Raw genomic sequence first — 27,470 nt, forward strand, 5'->3', positions numbered from 1 at the left:
ATGCTAGAAGTGATTGCTGTCAAAATTAGAGACATGGGGTAAACTCTATGAAGGATTTTTTTAGAGTATAAAACATGAAATACTTAGACTATTACAGAAAGTAGGTAATTTAGAGATCATGTAGTCTCTCTTATTCTAAAGATGAGGGAATTGAAAACCAAAGAAGTGTAATAATGTTCTTATTATTGGACACAGGATTATGATTGAAACCTATGCTATAACCTAGGATTCTTGACTTCTAGTCTGTTCCTCATTCCACTACCCTATACTACATCTCAAATCAATATGAAAATTATTCTTCTAAAACAAGTGCCTAGATGTGCATGTATGTGTACTGTTTGTTTTAATCTGTTTGGGCTGCAGATGGATTTTCTGTTGCCTCTGATCTATTCTTTAGCATATGTACTATTTTCAGCTCCTATCTGCAAGTAAGGCCTTTAAGGCCTTATGCTCCACCATAAATGCTTTTCTTTTGTTTCTTGGGAGAGGCATACCTGGCATAACAATAGATGGTAGCATTTGTAAGACTACCATATGTGATTCACCCTCTTTGCTTGTAAAATACATGACATGAATAAATTACAACTTTATACTTGGTATGGCAGCAGCTACTTTGAGTAAGGCAGATTAAAATATTCAGACCCATTCCCTGTTATTCCCAGTCCCTTTCAGTTAACACTGGAAAAACTTGAGCTTTCAATAGAAAGAATTCTGCTTTTTTAGTAGTATTATTTTAGATTACAAGCTCTAGGCTTTCTTATTTAAGATTACATGACCAGGGGCACATGGGTAGCTCAGTGGTTGAACAGCTGCCTTTGACTCGAGTCACGGTCTCAGGGTACTGGGATTGAGTCCTGCATCGGGCTCCCCACAGGGAGCCTGCTTCTCCCTCTGCCTAGGTCTTTGCCTCTCTCTCTCTCTCTCTGTCTCTCATGAATGGATAGGTGAAATCTTAAAAAAAAAAAAAAAAAAAAAAGAAGGAAGGAAGGAAGGAAGGAAAGAAAAAGAAAGAAAGAAACAAAGAAACAAAGAAAAGAAGAGGAGGGGAGGGGAGGGGAGGGGAGGGGAGGGGAGGAGAGGAGAGGAGAGGAGAGGAGAGGAGAGGAGAGGAGAGGAGAGGAGAGGAGAGGAGAGGAGAGGAGAGGAGAGGAGAGGAAAGGAGAGGAAAGGAGAGGAAAGGAGAGGAAAGGAGAGGAAAGGAGAGGAAAGGAAAGGAAAGGAAAGAAATTACATGACCAAAGATTTCAGCATTTCCGACTTGGGTTCTTTGTTTTTTTCTAGTCAAGGAACCTTAAAGCTTTTCTATTGGAAGAAGTTTGAGACAGGGAAATATCTCTTTTAGATTGCTGACCACACCAAAGGGACTTTCTCCCTGTCTCTAACTTAATAGTTAAATAACTGCCTAATTCAGGTGGTAATCTAAAGCAGAAATTCACTGCCCTCTAGAAGAAATGCAGAAGCTCCTGATTCCAAGCTATACATGATTCTAACCAAAGTGGTCACAAGTCATGCTAGGAATTCATTAACTCCTCCTGACAGTTCAGAGGCTCTGAGAATATAAGGAAAAAGAAAGTAAGGTGTACTGAAAGGAGCTTTGCCATTAAACATACTTAATATTTACCTTGCTTTACTTTTTAAGTGCCTAAGAGATGTTGAGCAAGCTACGAGGATCATTTCCCTCATACATTAAAAATAGAAATCATGTCTACGTAAAGTCATTGTGAAGTTCTATTGAGATAATAGTATATATAAATCATCTAGTTTTTCTAAGCTGTCATATTTGGAATTTAGTAACTGATTCCCTTCCCTTCCATCTCCATGTTGGAATTCTAAGATCATGGCCTTAGCATTTGTAAATTACAAAATCAAAGCTAGAATTCCATGGCTCAGCTGCATTTGTTGATCCACATTAACAATCTCTGGATCCCTGTGTGGTTTGTTGTAATCAGATTTACATTCCATCCATCCAGGTCATTCAGACCTGTGCTTCCTATCTCATTAGAAAATTTACCTAAACAATTTTCACTGTTTTTCTGCTTATCTCTGGTTGAGTTTTATAAAATTAAAGCAGAGAATTGAGATAGTTCAAATATTTCAAGTGAAAGCATGTATTTTCATTATCCAATTACTGCCTCCAGTAAGGTCTTCACCTGGGATAATCCTATTTACCTGAAGATATCTCCTGGGGATTGATCTATAGTGGCATTTGCTGTAGGTTTTTCCATCAGTGTGCCCATTTGAATTCATTTATAATTCCCTTCAGATAGTCTCATCTCTTTAGGTTCTTTAGTCCATAAATTTCATTACACCTTTAAAATGTGTACATATAAAAAAATAATAATAATAAAATAAAATGTGTACATATCATTAAATTTATGGTTCTGATTACATCATTCCCTTTATATTTCTCCCTGCATTCCTCAAATATGAATATCCCTATCTATATATTTGTGATGTATGTATGTGCGTGTATGTGTGTGTAATCATAATGTCTAGAAAATTATGCTGTTTTTCATATCCAAAGATTATAATTATATTGCCAGTCTATTATCTGTGTGCTCTCAGGTGCTTTTTTTGCCCCCCAGTATTGTGGATATACCATATGTGTGCTCTTATCACGATATTCACAATGCCTCTTTGTGTGGGGGTGTTATTTTTATAGTTATATAATTGAGTAAAATTAATTCACATAGGAATCAGACGTATAACATCGGCCTAATTAACCCAATGTTGCAAGCAGATGGACTAATCTTCCTATTTCATACTTCCTTCTATGCATACCATCATATATTTCCATATAAGTATCCTCTTTTCTTACGTAAGGTATATTATAAATATATCTCACTTTAAGCAATTTCGATAGAAAATAATTCAATAATAATTTAATCAAAAAAACCTTAGAAGAAATTTTAATATGATTTTTAAATTGATTTACTCAGCTTTTATTGAATATATCTAAGGTTAAAACAAGATACAGTCTTTAAATATTATTCTTAGTTTCCCATTCTTTTTGGATATCTCATTATCTTTTCACATTTTAAATATACATACTTTATTTGCATAATTTATTTAGCATTCTTTTTTTCAGTATCTACTTTAAAGTGCCATAATATATATTAATACCATTAAGTTAGGATTCAGAATATGTTTCCGTTAAAATGGAACAAAAGCAGAAAATTTTTTGTTAGAAAATTTTTAAGAAGGAAGCATCAAAATATTTTATTCCTACAGTGATCAAAATTTGAAAGAAAGCTATCACTTTTAGAAGTGAGAACTCATTTCTATTCGTAATTAATATATTAGTAGAATTATAAAAATTCTTGTAAATATACAAGATTTTTCCAAACTAAGGGAAAGAAAATTAGTACAAATGAAAAGAGACAAACTTAAAACTTAAGTGGCCAGAAAAGATTTGCCAGTACCAGCAAGAGAATAGCCAGGAATAAAAACTTGACAATAGCTTTATGTTTTAAGTTTGGATTGATTAACTTATGCTCAGAGCACCTTTTTGACTGTTTGGTCAGGTAAAGACTTTTCCTGGCAGGTGTTCAACTGACCCCAAGCAGCATGGGCTTTGCATCAGAAAAAACAAAATAATCTTTAATTTAATTGTGAGATAAAAGCATAGGAAGAAAATCTGAGACACAAGGATTTTCTTAAAATCAACAGTGCTTTTTGTAATGTATCTGAATGTGTATAAGAATGAAACAGATTTGCAATTTTTAATTGTTTTTTCTGAAAATATAATTTATTTAAATGGTTAAAAATCTTATATCTCTGTTTCTAGAAACTCCTTTTCTACAGAATCCTGATGTCCTTCGTTAACTTGCTAAATGAAAAATAATCATCTAGGGATGCCTTGGGTGGCTCAGTGGTTGGGCATGTGACTTCAGCTCAGGGCATGATCCTGGAGTCCTGGGATTGAATCCTGCATCAGGCTCCCTGCAGGGGGAGCCTGCTTCTCCTCCTCCTGCATGTGTCTCTGCCTCTCTCTGTGTCTCTCATGAATAAATGAATAGAATCTTTAAAAAATAATAATAATAATAAATTAACATTTTGTTTATCATTTGGAAGCAGCATTGATTCAGTGATACTATTGAGTCTTGAAACTATAATGCCTTACTAATTTCCTTACTTTGATTTTAGCCATATTGAAATAAGCCACCAGTAGTTTTCCAAGTCAGTATCATACTTGGCACTTTTGTTATTTATGTCTTCTTGCATTACATGTAAGAGCTTTATTTTATCATGCTTTTTTTTCTTTTTATAAAATACTTCTTGCATGTTACCTTTTCCCTTTCTTTTAATAACCACTATAATATCCTAATATAGAACCAATGTTGAAAAAGCTTGGAATTATTTTTAGGATACTAGGATATGTAATTCAAAATTATGGAAATTAGATTAAAAGCTTTATTTTCTGTGGAGCATTTGACAATTTATGAGACAGTGATTAAGTAATTAGTAATAAAGAAAAGTTTAAATTGTTCAAACTATAGAAAGAAAATTTTGTTTATTTGTTTATACCAAACCGTGACCCTTTGGACGTAAATGCTACCCGTTTATCAGTGACACTCTATTTATTTGACCTGGGTTTGGCAAGGTTTCCGTCATTAAATACTAAAAGAAGTAAGCACTTACTCTTAATTGAAACATTTTCTGTAACCTTAAGAACATTTTTTTTAAAAGTACTTCCCTAAAAAATTTCTTATTCTAGACAAGTTAAATACTTTTTACAAAAAAAAAAAAAAAATACTTTTTACAGTTACACAGTTGCTATTTTTAAAACTTAATATTTTATATGTAGAAAATAATATACGTAACAAAGATACAGTTTATGGTACTCAATAATAAAATAGACATAATGAAACCATAACACAACTTAAAAATTAATTTATTACCAATTGCATTGCATCTTTTTGTGTTGCTATACCATGACAATCATTTCTGGTAATCATAACATTTGCAGTTATTCCAAACTCTATAACTTGGCACAAAGCTTCTTTTTTATTTTATGACATAAGAACCATAATGTAATTCTTTACTCATCACACTGGCAGGTAATGAGTCATCCCTAGATGGAAAAATACAAATATACAACATAATGCCACTTTGAACAAGCTATGTATTTTAAAAGCATAGAAATTTTTATTATACTATTCCATAACCATGAGTTATGGGTTTTCTTTATTCTATGGTTTATTCTTTATTCTAGAGTAACTAGAGAATAATTAATTTACTTGTTTTCATTAAAGGGATATTCAGGGCAGCCCGGGTGGCTCAGTGGTTTAGTGCCGCCTTCAGCCCAGGGCATGATCCTGGGGATCCGGGATCGAGTTCCGCGGCGGGCTCCCTGCGTGGAGCCTGCTTCTCCCTCTGCCTGTGTCTCTCTCTGTCTCTCATGAATAAATAAATAAAATCTTAAAAATAAACAAATAAAGGGATATTCACTTCTCAATCATTCACCCCTTTCAGTTTATACATATGAAACTTTCACAAATGAAAGCTGTAATGCATAAATGAGATCTATAATGTCTAGTCTTTCATGTACAATGCAGATGTGGAGAAAAAATTTTATTAGAATAGGCTTGAGGGTTAAATATTTAGTGTCTGTTAAATAATCATGAAGTATTCTGAATATGCTATATTCATTTTAAATTGGTTTTTTTTTTTTTTTAATGTGGTAACAACCCAAATCTGCATATGTTACATTCACCTTTCCTCTTAATCCCTACCCCTAACATTGTTCCTACCAATAGTCATTTGGCCTGAGGAAGTATATGTACCAAGACTGCCTTCTCAAGTGTTTTGGTGAACACAATGGATAGCTATTAAGTCAAAGTAGTCTTTGTAGCTTCTCATATAGATTGGAAGAGATGGTAGTTTTTAAATGTTGCAGTATCAATGCTGTCACAATGAAGTTAAACTTTTGAAGAATGTATAATCATCAGCAAACTGACTTATATCCTTGTTTGTATGGGGAAGTCTTAGGTAGTATCTTTTCTTTTCAGCTTTCTGTTACCTACCACATTCGTCCTAAACTCTTGATTCGAAAAACTGATAGTGTCTTAGTTACCTAAAATGAGGATAAGAAGTCCATTTCTTGGACCACTGAAGTCAAGAGTTTCCCCTTGACTTCTTCCAAAGCCTTCTTAGAACTCCTATATCCAAAAGCCACTCGGGTATCCTAACATCCTACTTTAGACAGTAAGAAAAAAAGCATTATCTGAACCAGAATAAATCCCCAACCAAATAAATTAAATATTTTACTTTTACCATTTAGAGACTACGTTTGGATTCAGTTCTTACAAATCATACTCAACTTTATAAATAACTCTTTTTATTTCTTTCTATATATGTCCAGTGTCAACTGTCTGAATCTGTAAACTCTTTCTGAAGATATTTTTTAGGCCAGTCATCCCAGTGTAAAAAAGCTAGCACCCCAAAGGGTAGAGAGTTTGTTAATGACTGTCATCATGTGGGGAGCTAACTTATATATATATGAGTATCTTGCTAACAACATAAGGATTCTATCACCTTTTAACCAAGCACGCCATCACTGTCTTCTTGTAGCACAAGTGAGCATACTACACAAAACAGTATAGATCATCAACCACTCTTTTCCAGTCCTTTCTTTTTATCAATCTCTTGAGATCACTTAATTGTATATATATAGACAAGGGTCCCCAAAGATACATAGCCCTACATTTAAGATTTTTTATCTCCACAGAATCTAGAAATATGCATTTATTGTTATCTTCATCAAATTTAATTCTGTATTACACAGAACTTAGAGAATATTGTGTGTGGGAAAATATAGAACAGAATGGACATAACATTCTCAGATTCTCATAGCAGAACAATAGCTTCTTGGCATACTGTCTAACTTTCTATAACTGAAATTCTCAGTGGAGACTATGAAGAGCTATAAACTCACACTATCAAATATTCCTAAGAAAGCATATTAATTATATATTGTGGAAGCTGTCTTTTACTTAATATAAGTGGGGCTCTCATTGGTTTGGAGACTGGGAAAAAGGAATTTTGCTCATATTTTCCTGAAATTTTATCTTTTAGTAAGACCTTTAGCTCTCACAGCTTTAGCTTTCTCTAGCAAATTATAAACTTAAAACAGTCATACTATCTAATTGAGAAGTTAGTGCTGCCTGGTTCCATCCAAGCTTGAAGGCTGAGGCTCTCTAAAATCACATGCTCAAAGTTTATTCAACACCGATACTGAGGATCCACCTATAGGCAAAGAGAAGGGGTGGTTTAACTGTAGATAAGTGTATGTAGGAATGTCCCACGTCGTTTGCAGCACTGCTATGTACTCTTTAAGTTACCAAATCATTCGGTCAGACAATGAATAAGTCTAATATTTACTCTTTGAAAGAGCTATCCATTGTTTGTTTAGTCCTTAACCCTACTACAAGATATGGATATAGTTGCTTGTGTAACTGAGAGGTATATCTGACATATATTCCTTCTTTTTTCTTATATTTCTGCCAACTGTAGCCCGGACCATTTTTCAATCATTTGCATATTTTTCTCCCAATCCTTTCCTTGCCCTAGGCTTTTAGACCAAAACTTGAGGTAATGCATGTTTCTTTGTCTTTGAAGAAACTTAATCTCTGATCTTAACTTGATACCACATTCAAAATCAGAATTAATCCAGTAGGGATCAAATTTATCTTAAAAATAATAACCCTGGGCAGCCCAGGCGGCTCCGCGGTTTAGCGCCGCCTTCAGTGCAAGGCGTGATCCCGGAGACGAGTCCCGCCTCGGGCTTCCTGCATGGAGCATGCTTCTCCCTCTGCCTGTTTCTCCCTGTGTCTCTGCCTCTCTCTCTCTCTCTCTCTCTCTCTCTCTCTCTCTCTCTCTCTCTCTCTCTCTCTCTTTTCTCTCTCTCTCTCTCATGAGTAAATAAAAATAAAATCTTATAAATAAATAAATAAATAAATAAATACCCTTGGACAGCCCTGTGGCCCAGCGGTTTGGCGCTGCCTTCAGCCCAGAGTGTGATCCTAGAGACCCGGGACCGAGATCGAGTCCCACGTTGGACTCCCTGCGTGGAGCCTGCTTCTCCCTCTGCTTGTGTCTCTGCCAATCTCTCTCTGTGTCTGTCATGAATAAATAAATAAAATCTTTAAAAAAAAATAACAACTCTTGTATTTAACATGAGTCCAAAATAAAAAGCTGGCTTAATTCTATTTATTATTAAATTTATATTAGTAACCTTAATTAAATGTGAAGCATTTCTTTCCAGATGAAAAATGTTATTTTTCTTTCCATGATATTTGGAAGTCCATAAAGACCAGATGGTATATGTGTGCTACAAATAATGACTTTTCTTGGGTTTTCTAAATATAGTTATATGCTAAAATGAGATAAATATTCTTATTCTTTTATAAAAGCTATTACCATTGCCCTTTGAGATATAACTCATATGCTATTCACCCACTTAAAGTATATAGTTCAGGGCTTTTAGTATATTCACAGATATGTACAGCCACCACCACAGTCAATTTTAGAATGTTTTCATCACCTCACAAGAATCCTAAACCTTGCTAGCTCTCATCCTCCTCCTAACCCTTCATCACCCCCATTCAGCCCTTGGTAACTACCAGTGTACTTTCTACTGTAAATTTACCTATTCTGAACATTTCATAGAGTGGGATCATACAACATGTGGTCTTTTGGACTATATTCTTCTACCTAGCATAGTATTTTCAGGATCCATCCATGTTGTAATATGTATCAGTACCTCATTCATTTTTTTATTGCAATAAAAACCACATTAACATAAAACTTATCATCTTAACCATTATTAATTGTATAATTCTGTGGCATTAAGTACATTCACACTGTTGTGAAACATATCTCCAGAACTTTTTCATACTGGATATCTGAAACTCTATACCCATTAGACAACTCCCTTTTTCCTCTCATCCCAGCCCCTAGTAACCACCATTCTACTTTCTGTTGCTAAGAATTTGACTACTTTATATATCTCATATAAGTGGAATTATGCACTATTTATCTTTTTGTGGCTGATTTATTTTACTTAGCATAATGTCCTCAAGGTCTATGCATGTTGTATCATGTGACAGTTTATAAATATGTACACCACACTTTGTTTATCCGTTCATCCATTGATGAACATTTGGACTGCTTCCACCTCTTTACTATTATGAATAGTGCTACTATGAACATGAGTGTGAAAATGTTTCTTTGAGATGCTGCTTTCAACTCTTTTGGTTACATATCCAGAAGTAGAATTGATGGACCATATGCTATTTCTATTTTTAATTTTTTCAGGAACCTTCTGATTTTCAGTGGTGGTTGCACTATTTTACAATTCTACCAAGAGTGTACAGGGTTCCAGTTTCTCCACATTCTCCTCAAAACTTGTTAGTTTCTGCTTTGTTTTGTTTTGTTTTTATAATAGCCATCCTAATGGGAGTGAGGTGATAGCTCATTGGGTTTTTATTTTCATTTTTCTAATGATTAATGATGTTGAGCATCTTCTCAAATGTTGTCGACTATTTGTATATCATTTTTTGGAGAAACGTCTGTTCAGATATTTTGCCCACTTTTAATTGTGTTATTTGATCTTTTTGTTATTGAGTTATAGAAGTTCTTTATTTTTTTATTTTTTTAAGACTTTATTTGTTTATTCATGAGAGACACGGAGAGAGAGAGAGGCAGAGACACAGGCAGAGGGAGAAGCAGGCCCCATGCAGAGAGCCCGACATGGGACTCGATCCCGTTCTCCAGGATCAAACCCTGAGCTGATGGCGGCGCTAAACTCCTGAGCCACCCGGGCTGCCCTATAGGAGTTCTTTATATATTCAAGACATTACCTATCAGATATATGATTTGCGACTATATTCTCCCATTCCATAGATTGCCTTTTCACTCTGTTGATTGTGTCTTTTAATGCACAAAACTTTTTTTTCCTATATAATCTTTTCTTTTAGTTTTTTTTTTGGTTTTAATTCCAGTACAGTTAACACATAGTGTTATATTAGTTTCAGGTGTACAACATAATGATTCATTAATTCTATACATTACTCAGTGCTCATCATGATAAGTGTACTCTTTAATCCCCATCACCATCACCTATCTTACCCATCCTTCTACCCACCTCCCCTCTGGTAACCTTCAGTTTGTTCTGTATAGTTAAGAGTCTTTCTTGGTGTGTGTCTCTCTTTTTTTTTTCCATTGTTCATTTGTTTTGTTTCTTAAATTCCACGTATGAATGAAATCATATGGTATTTGTCTTTTTCTAGCTGACTTACTTCGCTTAGCATTATACTCTCTAGCTCCATCCATGTTGTTGAAAATGGCAAGATTTCATTCTTTTTATGACTGAATAATATTCCATTGTATACATTGTAATATACACCACATCTTTATCCATTCATCTGTTGGTAGACACTTGGACTGCTTGCATAATTTGGCTATTATAAATAATGCTGCAATAAACATAGAGGTACATGTATCCCTTTGAACTAGTGTTTTTGTATTTTGGGGATAAATACCCAGCAGTGATGCACAAAAGTTTTTAAGTGTGATGTAGCTCCATTTGTCTGTTTCCTTTAGTTGCCTGTGCTTTCAGTGTCATACTCAAGAAATCATTGCCAAAACCAAGAAATAGACTCTTAACATAGAAAACAAACTAGATGGCTACCAGAAGAGAGGTGGGTAGGGGAGTGGGTTAAATAGGTGAAGGAAATGAAGGAGTGCATTTGTGATGATGAGCATCAGGTGATGTATGGGAATATTGAATCACTATATTATACACTTGAAACTAATATTACATTGTGTAATATAACTGTGTAACTAACTGGAATTTAAATAAAAACTTAAAAAAAACTGAGGCCTACTTACATTGTTAGGAGAAATGTTTCATTATAAAATCAGAAAATATTTGAAAAAATAAAACATTTTATCTGTTCATCACCATTATAAAAAAAATCACTGCCAAATCCAACATCATAAAGTTGTCCTCTATCTTTTCTTTTTTTTTCTATCTTTTCTTTTAAGAATGTTATAGTTTTAGGTTTTATATTTAGTTCTTTACTCCATTTTGAGTAATTTTTATACATGGTGTAAGAGTCCAACTTCATTCTTTGTATGTGGATATCCAGTTTTCCCAACACCACCATTTGTTGAAAAGACTGTCCTTTCCCCATTGAAGACCATTTGACCCTTATTGAAGATCACTTGACTGTATGAACAAAAGTTTATTTCTGGACTATTCTATTCCATTTGTATTAGTTAGGGTTCTCAGAGAAACAGAACCCATAGGATATATATCTATATTATGATGATATTTATTGTGAGGAATTGACTCACATGATTATGGATGCTGAAAAGTCTCATGATATGCCACCTGTGAGCCGAAGACCCAGGAAAACCAGTTATTTTATAACTGGAAATTTATGCTTAATTTCCTTGTGCTATCTTTGATTAACTGCTACTACTACTAAGCTATTCAAAACTCCAGCAAAGTCATTGTTTTAGGAGCTGAGCTAGGGTAGTTTACATTTTCATGAACTACCCCAGGCCAGATTAGTTCCGGGCAGGAAGCCCCAGGGAGTTTATTGTGTTCCTGGGCAAATGCTATGGGGCTAACCCCATCAGGGATTACTTTATAGTTTCAGGTTTGTTTGGGAGTTAATATTGTATAAGTGAATCCAAACTAGACTCTCTGGTTTTACCACTTCCCTGGTCTTACTAAATACAAGTCCATAGCTCCAGGATAGCTCCAGAATAGCTACAACCCTCTAGGAATATCTGAAGCTAGAATCTGCTAAGAAATTCACCCTTCCAATTCAGCTATCACCTCCCTAAAAGGAAAGAGTTAATAACACTATCAGTATTGATCAGAGTTAAATTAAAAATTTCTCTGTACTTACTTCTTCTAGGTTCTGGGATCTGGAAATCAGAGGCCTTAGGTGGCAAGAAGGACAAAGTCAAAAACAAAAAACACACAAACAAAGACACCCATCCAACTCTGGAAATAATGGAGTGTTCTAAATTATATGAACATCTCATGTAAATCAAATCCTGTATTACTTATAGTCTTTGGAGACAAGCTTGATTTTTTTTTCCTTCCCCTCTTCTTTCTTCTCCACCTTCTATTTATTATTATTTTGCCTCTTTGAAATAGTAATGATAATTAAGACAGATTCTGATTAGAAGACTTAAGAAATTGGTCATGACTCTTGAAACTTTTATTCTAGCTCAAATTCCTAGGCTTTAGCTGAAAATGGTAAAACATCCAGAGTAGTTTGAATAGTCCTTTCACAAGACAGGTTACTGGTCTTCTGCTTATTTATAATCACTAATTTTTTTAGGGTAAATTTTGTTAGAATTTTATTAAAAGCCAAAAGCAAAGGCTAAAATTCCTTTTGTTTACGTTTCTCCTCTTAAGGAAAACTTTCTTAATTTAAAAATGGCATTTGATCATTATAAAAAATTTGGAAATTTTCAGAAAGTATAACAAAGGAAATAAAAATCATACATAATTTTAACATACTAACATAACAAATGCTTTATATTTTCATATATGCCCTTCTCATCTTTTTCTATTGGCATGTACACATTATATACTACATATACAGTTCTGCATGTATTTTAAATATGTGTCTTAAGAATTTTCCTGGTCAATGAATATTCTTCATGAATATTACATTAACCTGCATTAATATGATAGTATTTTATCATAAGGATAGATCATTGTCTATGTAATTTCTATATTATTGATCTTTTTATTTCTTTACTATCCTCGCTAATGTAAGCCACTAAAAATAAACATGTGCATAGAGATTTATCTGTTTTCTTAGGATAGATTTCTAGAAGTGAAATTACTGGATCAACAAATATGAAAATGTTCAAAAATTGGCTTTTTAAAGAAAGTCATCTTTGGGTAGTTAAAGGATTAACGACACAACAAATTGAACACATCTTTGATGACTGTGTAGCTGCTCATATTCAAATAATCTCTGTAAGCATAGCTATTAATTGAATCTAATCTTTCATTTCAAACACAAGGATACGTGTCTTCCTTCTGTCTCCAACTCCTTGAGATAGAAATCAGGGGGTCTGACTGAGCCCATATATAGGCCTCGCCAGACAGACATACTTACCCACCTTGTTTATGACTGCCTGCCATTGCTCTCCACATTGATATTATTCTTATTTTCTCTTTTTTCAGATGGAATGGGGCGAGTCCTTGCTCAAGATGTATATGCAAAAGACAACCTACCCCCCTTTCCAGCATCTGTAAAAGATGGCTATGCTGTCCGAGGTAAATGTTTTTGATTTTTGAGTATCATCATACTCACACTGTATTTTTTTTCTTCCGATTTTTGGCTCAGCCTAGGCACCCAATGAGTTTTATATTTGTTTCCTGCTTGGTTATTAAAATAATTTTATTCACAGATAACAATCTGGATTAAAAGTTTCCAGTGAAAGTACTATTGTTACTTTAAAATGCTTGTTGACAAATAAATATGAAGAAACTGATAGAAATATTGTACCATAATTCATTCTTTTGACCTTTACATATATGTCAGGTAGCACAGTCTTGGTCTGGAAGTTTTCTCTGTGTTTTCCAGTTGAAAACATCTATGTGGTCCAAGAAAGAAGAGCAGATTCCCAGAACAAAGGATCATGTAGGGTGGGCTTTTCTTCTGCTTTAAACTCAAACATCAATAAAAGCATAAAAAGCAAGTATAAGGGAAACCTCTAATTCCCTTTAAGAGCTAGATTTCAAAAGCTTTGAAACCTTAGGTGGTACACGCAACTCATACCTTTGGAGTTGCCTCAGAATGCATAAAGGTTGAAAGCAAATACTGAACAGCAATTGCCTGCTTAAAGTCTAATCTCAGAACCCAAACTGAAAATGCAATGGAATTACTTAGAAACTATTATAGGTTATTAGCTCAAGGCTAATATCACTGAAGAAATGTCTAAAAACATTTCCCAGCTTATCAGAGCTGATAAGAAGGCCAGTTCCTTTTTAATGGTTCTTTATGGAATCTCTTACTTGTTGTTCTTTTTACTCTATCTAGTCATTAAATTATTTCATTTTTATAATTAAATATACTCACTAATCTCCTCCATGTTCCATCACTTTCTCTTAGCAATGTCTTTTTGTGTTGGAGGCAATATAGCAAATGGTTGTGGTTATGGGCTTTGAAAAGCAAAGTAGGAGTGATCTGGGTCCCAGTACTTGTTCCATCTATGTAACTTTGAGCAAATTACTCAAAGTTTTTGAGCTTCAGTTGTCTCATCTGTAAAATAATGATAACTATAGTCATACTTACCCCAACAAGTTGTGTGGATTAAATGAGACCATAGAAAGCCTTAGTAAAATATCTGGCACCAAAAACAAGCACTCAATAATTATTTTATAAAATGCTTGATAATGGTAACTATTGTTATCACTATCATTTTTATAAAAAACATTTTCTTAGACCATCTCTGAAAAAAAGGTTAACATTTATCTGAATTGTTACTCTCCTATTCTACATAAATATAGTGGTGGAGAGGTTAATTCCTACTAGTATATTCTTTCTCAGGGATACTATCTTGGATGCACGTCATTCAGCTTGATCTCACTAAATTTAGAGTATTCCTGAAAACATGAATAACAAATCCCTCGTGGCTTTTAGGATTTTTTTCTTCCAAATTTGTTCCTTCTACAGTGCTCATTATAATGAATATTGTCCAGAAAGAAAATTATTTCAGTCTTCTAATAACCTCATTGGCTCTTCTTGTTTCTTGTTCTCCAATTGAAATGTTAGTTCTGTTTTGAACTTATAATTGGTAGCCATATAAGATTACTGTAAAATGTAAAAGAATTCTTACTTCCAGAGTAGAATAAACAATGTTAGCAAATGAAATACGAAAGGGATAAGAAAGTCTATTTTTTACATTCTTGGTAATACATAGAATAATATTCTCAAACAGAATGTTGTTCTGTGTTGTGTTGTTGCATGAGATAGCAGCAGCTCAATAAAAAGAAACTATTGCTCTTAGTTTTTCTAGTTGCCAAAAGAGTAATTAGCCTACATGAGCCTTAAAAGAGCCTTTTCTGGTAATGTAGAATCTACCAAAGAAATTTTATATAAAATTACCATCTGGAATCTTATTTATTCTTTTGTTTTGAAATGGTGGTATTTTTAGTTATTTCACACACACAAATAAAAAACATCTAACATCTCACAATATGAGACATTCAACAGACTATTATGTAGCTCTTTCATATTATTTTTTTTCCTGTGAAGTGTTGCTAGTGTTGCTATCTCTTAAGATACAGAATATATAACAGAGACATAATGCATAACAGATAACCATTTTGATATGGTTATATCTCAAAAGTGGGAATGTTTGCTATGCCTTTGTATATATACCAACATCATAATTAAGGTAGCAAAAGCCATCTGTGAGCAGAGGCATGATCCTAGTCTCGTCAGTGTTAGAACACCGCCCACAGGCAGTGTTTGGTAAAGAATATCCTTGTGCTGTTGTGGCTCTCTACCACTCTACTTTGTGTACCTTCTTCTCTCCACCCCGTCTTCCTTTACTCCCATTCCTTTCCCCCACTCCCGTTATTGTCCCTTTTTTCTTCTCCTCTGCCTTTGCCGTAGGCCTTCCAGTAATAACCAGTGGCACCTGTGAACATTGCTAACCCTGTAGGTGTAAAGAGGTTGCTAACTTGCTCTGGGATCACTAAGCATTAGCCAGTATCCTTCAGAAACATGTGGCATAAAACTCCAAACCAGTTGGAGGATCACTTGCTTTAAGGTATGTGGGTTGAAAAAAATCAAGACAGTAAAAAGTAACTAAGCAAATAAGAAATAGGAACAGCTTAAAAAAAAAAAGAAGGCAAGAAAGAATAGAGTTTAAAGAAGGCAGGAATCAAGCAATGATGATATAATAGGAAGACCTATAACCTAATAAACCTAAAGCTGCATTCAGGATGGAGTGTGTGGCTTTTTTGTTTGTTTTGTTTTGTAAAAGAGGAAGGTAGAGATTTATTTTTGGTACTGGCAGCTGGGCAAAGTGACAGGCTAAAGTCTTAAAAATCAACCTCTCCCAGAATGAATTTGAAAGGTAAAAGAAAATGAAAGTAGCATGTTACCAATTAAGATCAATACTATATTTTTATTAATATTTTTGAAGAGTTATTTTTATTAATATTTTTGAAGAGTTATTTCTCCCTTCACACTGATTAAGAAATGCACTGATGCATTTCCACCTTGCTGTAGAGCTTTTGTCTCACAGTTTCTTTGGAGTTTCTTTGGAGATGTTAATAAAGGCAAAAGTACTTCACATCCCAAGTTCAGCTTTCTTGAAACTTTTCAATTCAAAAGGCTTATCCTTTCAGAATTTATTTTACAGGGATGATTTAGAAAGAGGGAAACATCTGAAAATGCCACTAATTATTTTGAGAACCATATATAACAAGCAATTCTAGAAGGATGTAAGACAAATCCTTGCCACTTGGGTAAATTTTAAATTTTTCTTTTTTACATTCTGATTGAAATACATACTTATGAAAATACAGAAAATTAAAAAGAACATTTTAAAACTACCCATTATTTCACTCCCAACCACTATTAACATTTTGTTGTACTTCCCTTCCAGTGGGTTAAAGTACATACTAAAATTCAGTATAATCTCTGATTTAGAGCTTTTGTTCTTTCACAAAAGCCATGTTCTAGGGTTTCTATTTCTTCCATCTAAATCCCTGGTAACGGCTAGTTTTCCATTTGATAAACTATTGCCTTCCACTATAGGTCACTCTGGATGAAGAAGAGGGCCTTATGATTTGGGAATATTACTCAAGTGAACAGAGAGATATTTGGATTAATTAATCTTGATCAATTCCAGAAAGCTTAAAATACTGTATTTAAGGAAATAGTACCTCTTTTCCCAATACTAACAATAAATGGGCATTTTTTTTACTGGAAGATGATGGTAAAGAATATAAAATACTCATCTGTCCTACTCTTAATTTCCTGCTTTCCATAAGAAAAAGCCACAGATTTAAAATTCCAAACAACTCTCCTGATTTTATCCTCAATATAATTGCAGCAAGTATTAATCTTGTTGCACTAGTCTTATCACCTTCTCTTGCCCCCATCCAACACTTTCTATAATCTTAATTTTAGTATACACACAAATACTATTATTCTGTTGCCTATCATCCATCCTTAGACAGTTTCGTTCCATAATCAATTCTTAATTCCTCTTCCTGTTTCTTCTGTCAAAAATACTTCTTAGGGCCTCTGAAAGTTATGCTATCTCTATAGCCTCAGTTTATTCAGTCTTACCATGGAAATGTTGAAAGTCTTTATTATTGAAAATAAATGAAGCTATAAAGTGTTTGTTTCAGGAGGCTTACAGAGAGTTTCCCATATGACTAGAAAATGAAGGATAATTCTATGGCAAAGGGCTCAGGAAAGATCATTTTCTACACACTGACACAATGAATAGTTATCTAATGGTATCCATTTAAAAATGATATAATCTTTAACTAAACAGGTGAAGATGACTAAAGTGTTTTCTGGACATTAAAAAAAAAAGAAGGTAGAAGTGGGAGCACCTTCAGGGTCTAGCATTAAGCATTATGAATAAGTTAAATAATGCATTTGCTGCATTATATAATTTGGTTCATTTTAGCTTTATCACTTCCTTCAAATTAAATTCTACAGTTACAAAAAAGAAAAACAACACTTATTAAGAGAAATTTCTAAATATGGAGAGTGGGGGTTCTAAGCCTCTACAGTAATCCTTGAATCCATCCATCTTTTCCAATTGCATACTGTGGCTTACTTAGTTTATTTCTTTTCCAAGCATTAGATTCATATTCCAACGTACCTCTGCTTCTGCTTCTTCTCAATAGTGAGCCTTGGTGATAACATAAAATCAGGATTTCTGTTGTAGTTCACTAATTTTTTTTACTCCTTACTCTTTCTTTAAGCTCGAATTTGTCTATATTCAATTCAATCTTAGAGCACTCTACTCCTCAAAAAGGGTAATTCATGAACCAACACCATTAGCATCAGCTTGTTGGAAATAAATATAGAACCTCAAGCCCTATCCCAGACCTACTGAATCAGAATCTGTATTTTAACAAGATCCCTAGGTAATTTGTACACACATTAAGGGTTGAGAAGTACTGTTACAAAGGAAATAATAATAATAAAAAAAAAACTTCTCTCTTGCTACCAAGAACCTTCTATAATGTGGTTTGATTGAGCCTTCTTTAGCTAGCAATATAGAGACATGTTTCCCAGATAGAAATTTTCAGGGCAAGGTGAAGAACATTAATGTAAGTGAACACATATTCTCTCTCCAGTCAGTGCACCTTCTCTGCTCCTTAGAATCATTTAAGGACTCTTACAGATATTGGCCTTCTTGACACTCCATAGCAGACTTGCCTCCAAATGATCTCCAGCCACTCATTATTCAGAGACATTTATTTGGAACATTTGTGCAGAATATTAATATAAGGCATTTTGAGTGTAGGTGTATTTGCATGTGTGGGGAAACAGGAGACCAGAAGGTTGAAGAGCAGAGGGTTTCAAAAAAAGAAATAAAGGAAAGTGTTCTCTATCTTTAAGGAGTTCATAATCTAGCTGTAGAAATTAAGCATACACATTTTTGAAATTATTCAAGAAAATTTAGAAAGCACAGTACTAATATGTACAAATCAGTCTACAAACTTCCCACCTAAGTATGGAAGTGCCAAATTCATTTCTTTATTCTTTTAACAAATATTTATTGAAAATCAGTGATGAGCTAGGAACTATGCTAGACAGAATGGCAACATAATCTAAGTTATTATATAAAATTAACCAAAGCAGTCTTTCTAAACATTCTAAAGATGGTCAATGTTGACTCATATTTGAAAACTATTTGCATGGACCAGCAAGAAATGGATGGAAGCCATTCGAAATACAGCATTTTGTGTTTAAAAACATTATTTATTTTTCATTTATGCATACATCCTTCTAAGTAGATTCTTAGGAGCCATGCTCATTCATTTATTGAACATTTTTAATACTTCACATATTGAAATTTAATTGACTACCTATTATGCAGCAAATGCTACAGATTCCTCTGAGACAAATAAGCAAATAATTGCAAATAATTAGGAAGCCATAATTAGAATTATTTTGGGAATACACTGGGGAAACAAAAGAGAAAGTAGCTGACTCTTGGGGGAAGAGGAGTCAGATATGACTTCATAAAAAAGATGACACTTGAGCTGAGTCTTAAAAGCTAAGAAGTCTTTAATCAGAAGGCACAGATAAGAAAAGGATACTCCAAGCACTAGAAGTAGTGTATATTATGGAGCTGGAATATTAGTCATCTTGGTACTCTCAAGGAGCTACAGTTCTAGAAATTGAGAGTGGCTAGGGCATAAGATACAAGGAGGATATGAACTAGAGGCCTTTGCACATAGGTGAAGATCTTTAGATGGAGCATTTCCACTTCATAGTTCTCCTTCTCCCCCTGTCCCTCCCTCTCGCATCTCTCTCGCACTCACATACCCCTTCTGCCTACTTACCTTTTATTCATCCTTCATATTCAAACCAGAAATATTTTTATCCCGGTGGATTTCCCTGACCCTCCAGTATAGTTCAAGTACTTTCATTATATGCTTTCATAAAACTATATTCCTTTCTTTTAGAATGGTTTCCTTAATCTGCATTTATGTATTTATTAATGTGATTATTTGATTAATATCTCCTCCACTACATCAATGGCTTTAACTGCACCCATAAGAAGAGACATATTAAATACATTATACACACATATAAGTAACATATACAATATATAAATGTACATTTGCACACATATAGAAACAAAAATAATGAAACAATATTCATCCTTACCATGTATGCTGAAATGTATTTCTATTCGTTCTCATTTTAAAATTTGTTTACCGGCATCCCGAGTGGCTCAGCAGTTTAGTGCCGCCTTCAGCCCAGGGCGTGATCCTGGAGACCTGGAATCGAGTCCCACATCGGGCTCTCTGCATGGAGCCTGCTTCTCACTCTGCCTGTGTCTCTACCTCGCTCTCTCTCTCTGTGTCTCTCATGAATAAATAAATAAAACCTTTTTAAAAAATTGTTTACAAGTTTACTTTATAGCCCACCACCATATTTGGTCCAGTGTTTGAAAAACATTGCAGCAAATTGGCACTGCATTAGAATAGAAACCATGTCTGGTTTTACTCCACTCTGTCCCAGCACCTAATATGACACTTAGGACATAGACTGGATAGAAATTTAGTGAGTGAATGAAAGGAACAAAAAGCTTTAAAAGATGCTGGTTTTAAAGAATTATTATCCCGAATTTTATCAACAAGAAAACAGAAGTTCAGAGAAAGGCTTAATAATTTGCTGAGACAAGAGAAACAAAAGCAAAAATGAACTATTGGGACTTCATCAGGGTAAAAAGCTTACACAGCAAAGGAAACAAAACTAAAAGGCAGCCTGCAGAATGGGAGATATTTGCAAATACCTCATCAGATAAAGGGTTAGTATCCAAAGTCTATAAGGAACTCTTCAAACTCAACACCCAAAACCGAATAATCCAGTGAAGAAATGGGCAGAAGACGTGAACAGACATTTCTCCAAAGAAGACACACAAATGGCCAATAAACATATGAAAAAATGCTCCATATCACCTGGCATCAGAGAAATACAGGTTATAACCACAATGAGATACCTCCTCACACCAGTCAGAATGGCTAAAATTAACAAGTCAGGAAACAACAAATATTGGTGAGGATGGGGAGAAAAGGGAACCCTCTTACACTGTTAGTGGGAATGCAGTTGGTACAGCCCACTCTGGAAAACAGTATGGAGGTTCCTCAAAAAGTTATACACACACACACACACACTCAAATATTATTCAGCCATCAAGAAGAATGAAATCTTGTCATTTTCAACAACATGGATGGAGCTAGAGAGTATAAAGCTAAGTGAAATAAATCAGTCAGGAAAAGACAAATACCATATGTTTTCATTAATGTGTGGAATTTAAGAAACAAAATAGATGAACGTAGGGGAAAGGAGGGAAAAATAAGATGAAAAGAGAGAGGGAGGCAAACCATAAGAGACTCTTAACTATAGGAAACAAACTGAGGGATGCTGGAAGGGAGGTAGGTAGGGGTATGGAGTAATTGGTGATGAGCATTAAGGAGAGCATGTGATGTGATGAGCACTGGATGTTACATGCAATTGATGAATTACTGAACTCTATATCTTAAACTAATGATGTATGACTAATTTAATTTTAAATTTTTTAAAAATGAAAAAAATTTGCTGTAAGTCCTGAGGCTATTAATAGGCAGAACCAGGGTTCAGATTCAGCTTTGTTTTACTTTAAAATCCTGCTAATTTCCTCTTATGCAAGAGGTAAAAGAGAAATGTCTAGGTTACTTATAAGAGATGGCAAGTTGGTAATGCCTCTAGTAGAAAAAATCATTTAACATAACTTTATTCATACTTAAGACATAGTGTGGAATTCTGAAAGATAATTGACTTTTTAACTTTATACAGTTAGAAAATCAAAATTCACTTTAAGATACTCTAAAAATAAATGAGAGGATAGATGAAATAAGATTGGTAAAGTTGATAATTGTGGAAGCAATGATTCTATGTCTGTTTTATGTCTATTTTAAATTGTTCACTTTAAAAGAAAATTTTTTAAACACAAAATGGGGGGCACCTGGTGGCTCAGTTCATTAAGTGTCTGCTTTCAGCTCAAGTCACACCCTGAGCCGAAGGCAGGTGTCCAACCGCTGAGCCACCCAGGCGTCCCTCATATGTCTTTTTTAAAAGAGAGAAATACTTTTTTATTATTTATCAGCATGATTGCAAATATAATTTAAATATTCATATAGAAAATGTTAATTTTTCAGTGTATGAATCCACAAATCCTTGCTGTATGCAGATGACATGGAAGTAATGGTCATGATCATAAAACACATTAGATAGGCACTGCCTTGCCAGTAGCATAGATCTAAATCCATATCATAGTTGAAAAAAGCTTTTGAATACATTTCTCTCCAGGAATATTTTTTCATCCAATAATATAATTTTACTATACTATATATAGAAAAAAAAATGGATGTTTTTCCATCTCAATTCTGAAAGTGTTTCTTTTGATTTAAAAATAAATCGTGGCGGGCAGCCCAGGTGGCTCAGCAGTTTAGCGCCACCTTCAGCCCAGGGCCTGATCCTGGAGACCTGGGATCGAGTCCCACATCAGGCTCCCTACATGGAGCCTGCTTCTCCCTCTGCCTGTGTCTCTGCCTCTCTCTCTCTCTCTCTCTCTCTCTCTCTCCCTGTGTCTCTCATGAATAAATAAAATCTCTAAAAATAAAAATAAATAGTGGAAATTGTAATGCAGAACTGCGTTATTATGATTTAGAAATAGCATTTTGACCCTTTTTTTTTAAATACTGTATTGGGAATTAAGGGACTGTATTTTAGTCCTAGCTCTGCCACTAACAAGAACTTGTCAACCTAAGTTCCTTCATTCTGTAACTCATTTTCTTCAAATGTGAAATGAAAAAAAGAAGATATGTTTTTTTTCTACTCAACTGGGTTATTCTGAAAATCAGACTGGGTGATAAATAAGAATAGTATGAATAGTTTGAAATTTATAGAAAAATGGAAAAATATGAATATCAACAGTACTTTATCTGTATAGATAAGATATATCCACAATAGTGTATACATGCATCACCCATACATACCCATAGAAAAGGTGGTATATTTATTTAGGAGGAGGCTAGAAGAAATAATTTTATTTAAAAAGTACAAGTATATGTGGTTCCCAGGTGGATCAGTCAGTTGAGCTTCCAACTCTTGGTTTCAGTTCAGGTTATGATCTTATGAATTGTAATCTCATGGATTGTGGGATCAGCCCACATTGGCCTCCCTGCTCAGCAGCAAGTCTGCTTGAAAATTTTCTCCCTCTGCCTCTCCCCTGACTCACACATGCTTTCTCTCTTTCACTCTCTCTCTCTCTAAAATAAATAAATCTTTAAAAAATTTAAAATTACAAGTATGGAAATTATAGAGCAACAGGAAGACAATCTCCTGCGACACCAAGAAAGGGCACGATTAGGACCACTTTTACTGGTACATGTGAATGATGGGTACAAAGATCAAACTAGTAGTAACAATACCATTGTCTGGTCTAGAAGATTAGAAAAATATTGCACTTTCCTGAAGCCTTATCTGATGATTTGAGTCAAATTTTAGAATTCCAACACTAGATCCTTATTCCTTGCTATAGGTCCATTTTGATGTTTGTTCTTGATTCTGTTCACCTCACAGCTGCCGATGGCCCAGGAGATCGTTTCATCATTGGGGAATCCCAAGCTGGTGAACAGGTGAGATTCATAGGCCTGAAAGGCCCTGAAGATTTCAGCGTCATGGACTTCTAGCATCGAATTCTAAGCTTCTACCATCATTGCAATGAAAATCTTAGAGATGGATTAGACAGGTTATCAAAGAGATTAAAGGATGGTTCTTATGAGAAAGAACCAACAGAATTATTTTTTAACTGAAAGAAATCTGTGTTTATTAATATATAACATGGTATTTTTGGTATAGCTCACAGACATGCCCCACAAGAATTTTCCAGTCCTGTGATTAGATGATTCTTTCTTCCTGTATAAACATTAATATTCTCAGTAGAACTATAGTTTCTAGGTGATCTCAGACTTTTCTCCAACTTGTGTTACAAACAGGGAAAATTAGAAGAAGCAAATTTTTTAACCTCTCTAGCTAATCACTTAGATAAGGTTTTCTCACTGGGAAGCTAGCCAGTGAACAGGTGTACATATATTTCTATTAAGAAATGAAGCATTAATGGGCCATAATGGAAGTACAGTAGAAGTCCTCTTATTTAATGCTTTTGACACTAGTAATTGGCCATTTAATTGGAAACAAGTGGAAAATTATTATACAAGAGTCTAACAGCCTCAAACTTAAGCAGTGTTGAAGCATCATTATGTTTAAGAGGAAATATAAAACATGCGTTAATCCAGTGAATTTTGAAGCTTGGTTAAAAGAGCGCCTACCTTATTAAATAGAACTAGAAGAAGACCAAGATACTTTTTTCTTTTGCTACCACCAAGCATTCATAAGCATTATATAAAAATAAAGGAGGATATGAATGAATGAATGAATGAGTGAATGAGTGAATGAATGTGGAGGTTTGAGCAAAAGCTATGTCCCATGCCTTTTCTTCCTTGGCTTAGTATGTACTCCCATATGTACTGAAAATATGGAGAATTTGAGGAAGTATATAGAAGAATGGTGCTTGCGGTGGTGACTCCAGCTACCTCATCCCTACATCCAAGCATTGAAGAGAACTGTGTATAGATCTCTGAAGCCAAGCCTGGCACTATAGTAATTAGATGCTGTACACAGGCTGGTTTAGTCTCCATGACTGTTTTCCTGACAAAAAGAATCAGCTAGGCCATTTTTATAAATGACTTGTATTATGATCTCATAATTTATTTGACTTCTTGATATGTATTTCAATCAGTGTTGGATGTCTGAAGCATCCATTTGTATAACAAAGCCACAGAGTACCAATTATTCTAGGTCTCTGATCTTCAATTGAGTCTTATTATCAAACATATCTACTGTGTGTGCCAGGCACTGTGTTGGGTTCTAGGAAAGATAAAACAGATTAAGATATGATTTCTACTCTTAAGGAATTTACATCTAGTGGAGGAGACAATATAAACAACTAAATATAATAAGTGTTAAACTAATGCTATCCGTCATGTACTGTGGAGCACAATAGGGAGGTTGAGCATTTCATCCTAGAAGGATTAAGAAAATAACATTGGAACTGGACCAGGAGAGGATTTTACAAAAACAGAAATGAGAAAAGGACATTTCAGGCCAAGAGAACAGTATAAATCAAGACACAGAGGTGTTTTTAAAAATTGCATGGAATGTTTAGGGAACAGCAAATAGTTTGTGGTAGTCAAAGCCTAGTACAAATAGTAGATAGGTAACAGATTAATAAGTACCTTATGGTCTTAAACTTTACTTACTAGTTAAGACTTCCAACTGTACTAGAAAACTAGGAACACAAAAAATTCATGAACCATAAAAGTTGCTAACTTCTTGTAAGTTCAATGGGGAAAAAAGATGAAAACTATTTTTAAAAATGGGGTTTCTCTTTAAGTTATCTATGATATCCTTTATGTATAACTAAGGTATTATACAGACTTTATAGCAATTTCAGAGATCTTACAAGAGCCAAAATGCTCACTTCTTGAAAGTACATACACTTGAGAATTAGGTGCCATTGTATTCACTGAGACTTTAAGTTTCTTACAAGTTGATTTCAAAATAATTTTTTGGTGTACCAAAAAACTTGACTTTAAATCACTTACTGATCCTATTGATTAGCACTGGACACTGTCAAAGAAAATAATTACATGATTATAAAGTGCTGTCATTGGGCAAATCTCAAAAAACCCAAAACAATTTCTATTAAGGAAAAAAATCAATATTTTAACCATTTTTACTTTACATTAAAACATATAAGGTATGTCAATAAAAATAAAAAATAAGGAGTTACTCTTAAAGAGTTGTTACTCTTAACAATCTAAAGGAAATACCTCATGTATTCCTAGAGTTTTTCAACGATTCCATTCAATTGAGGTTTATGTGTTTAAGTGGATATATAAATATAAATCCAATGATATCTTTTGCATTGGATCTCATATAAGTGAGCTGGTAGGAAGTCTTCACCTGTCATACAGATTTACTAATCTTAGTCAAATTTTATATTTAATAATCACACATAAACACTTCTCAAGAGTTGGTTTAAGCCAAGAAGTAGAGAAGATTACAGGTACAACCACGATAAAACTTAAAGTAAATTTACAGAGTATGGTACATTAAACCTCACTAAATTGAGGCAGGGCTCCAGGCTCACACACTTCAGCCTAAGAAGCAACTGCCCTGAAATTCACTTTAAGACTCACTTCCTGCCTGAGCCAAAAGGCACTTTCAACAAAAGAAGAACCTGTTTAGGCCTAAATTAAATATGTTTGTTCCATAGGCTCTGAAGATAGTTTTAGTGTTAGTACTTCTGCTAAAAAATACATATATAAAAACTTTAATACTTTTCATCAAAAATCACTGCACTGCAAAATGGTCATGTATGGTAAGATGTCCCAGATAATGAATAATACCTAGATTGAACTTTTTTTTTAATTTTAATGCTTGGGCCCTAAACTTTTCATATGAAATCCTAGGCAGCATGGTGGTAGAAAATCACATAAAAATGTAACCATTCCAAAAAGCCTGGAATGTCTTTTATTCAAATAGCAGAAGAAGGGACTATAAGATATATAGCTCAAGGCCAGACCTAATCCCAAGAATCTCTGTGGGAGATTAGCTGTGGGAGAAGAGCAGGGAGAACATTGGCGTTTCAAGCCAAGAAGTATGGAATACTCCATGCATGTAGTTGTCAGCTACTGAGATCATTAATGTTCATTCATTCATTCTAGAAATATTTACTCATCACCACCTTTGTGCTAGACACTTTCTAGGCTTTGGTATGATAGAGCAATGAATATTTCTGGTAAAGGGGTGATTAAACAGACTATATCCAAGAAATAGAGTTTTGAGGGAAACTAACAAAGGAATGTTAAGCACCCAGGTGCTAACAACAGTGACACTCCATTACCAACCACCTCTGGGTCTGACAGGGCAAAGAGAAAGAGTGGTACCTGGACCTGGGGAAGGTTCATAGCTATGGGATAGGACTACCCAATAGGAGCCGTGGCCCTCAATAGTAAAGATGATAGAGCCATCCCCAAACTGCAGCCCAGCAGTTTCCCTTCCTCCTATCCTGTAATCTCTTGACCACTTCCATTGGCTGAACCTAATCAGAAGCCAGAGTGATGGGAACCTGGTTGAAATGGTGTATAGAGGTCAGCCTTGTGGCCCACAGAACAGGATAGAAAATGAAGATGTGATCTTGAGGGGCAAACAAAAAATAAATACCTGTCTTTGTAAGGCTTATATTCTAGAATATAACAATGCATTAAACACTGTACCTAGCATAAATTGAAGGATTTGATAATTTTAGCTATTGGTCACCACCAATTGTTTGCAGCAATATTATTTTTTTTAAGTTTTCTTTTTTTTAAAGATTTTATTTATTGATTCATGAGAGACAGAGAGACAGAGAGAGAGGCAGAGATGCAGGCAGAAGGAGAAGCAGGCTCCATGCAGAGAGCCTGATGTGGGACTCGATCCCAGGTCTCCAGGATCCAGGGCAAAGGCAGGGGCTCAACCACTGAGCCACCCAGGCGTCCCGCTGCAATATTATTGAAAGAAGATTTTTAAGGCTGTTAAGATAAATAAATTTCTTGTTTT

General features: G+C 34.5%; 1 protein-coding gene and 1 long non-coding RNA gene across 20 annotated transcripts in view; one reads left to right on the plus strand and one right to left on the minus strand.

The window, feature by feature from the left end:
* GPHN (gephyrin) overlaps positions 1 to 27,470 on the plus strand; it is a 620,043-nt gene that overhangs the window by 511,961 nt on the left and 80,612 nt on the right. For all 14 annotated transcript variants that reach the window (XM_077909682.1, XM_077909670.1, XM_077909673.1 and 11 more), the window contains 2 exons: positions 13,226 to 13,318; positions 23,388 to 23,443. In XM_077909682.1, coding sequence (XP_077765808.1) covers positions 13,226 to 13,318; positions 23,388 to 23,443 — 149 coding nt within the window. The remainder of the gene's footprint in view (positions 1 to 13,225; positions 13,319 to 23,387; positions 23,444 to 27,470) is intronic.
* LOC144320764 (uncharacterized) overlaps positions 1 to 27,470 on the minus strand; it is a 141,942-nt gene that overhangs the window by 25,982 nt on the left and 88,490 nt on the right. For 3 of the 6 annotated variants that reach the window (XR_013386393.1, XR_013386396.1, XR_013386394.1), the window contains 2 exons: positions 7,968 to 8,120; positions 7,197 to 7,248 (listed from right to left, as the gene is read on the minus strand). The exons of 1 other annotated variant lie outside the window; for it this stretch is intronic. This is a non-coding gene — a long non-coding RNA (uncharacterized LOC144320764). Of the gene's footprint in view, positions 1 to 7,196; positions 7,249 to 7,967; positions 8,121 to 27,470 lie in introns of those variants that run through there. 2 more of the 6 variants (XR_013386398.1, XR_013386403.1) reach the window with 2 other exon arrangements.

Source organism: Canis aureus, chromosome 9 (genome assembly GCF_053574225.1).
Source record: "Canis aureus isolate CA01 chromosome 9, VMU_Caureus_v.1.0, whole genome shotgun sequence".
In the NCBI taxonomy this organism is placed as follows: domain Eukaryota; kingdom Metazoa; phylum Chordata; class Mammalia; order Carnivora; family Canidae; genus Canis; species Canis aureus.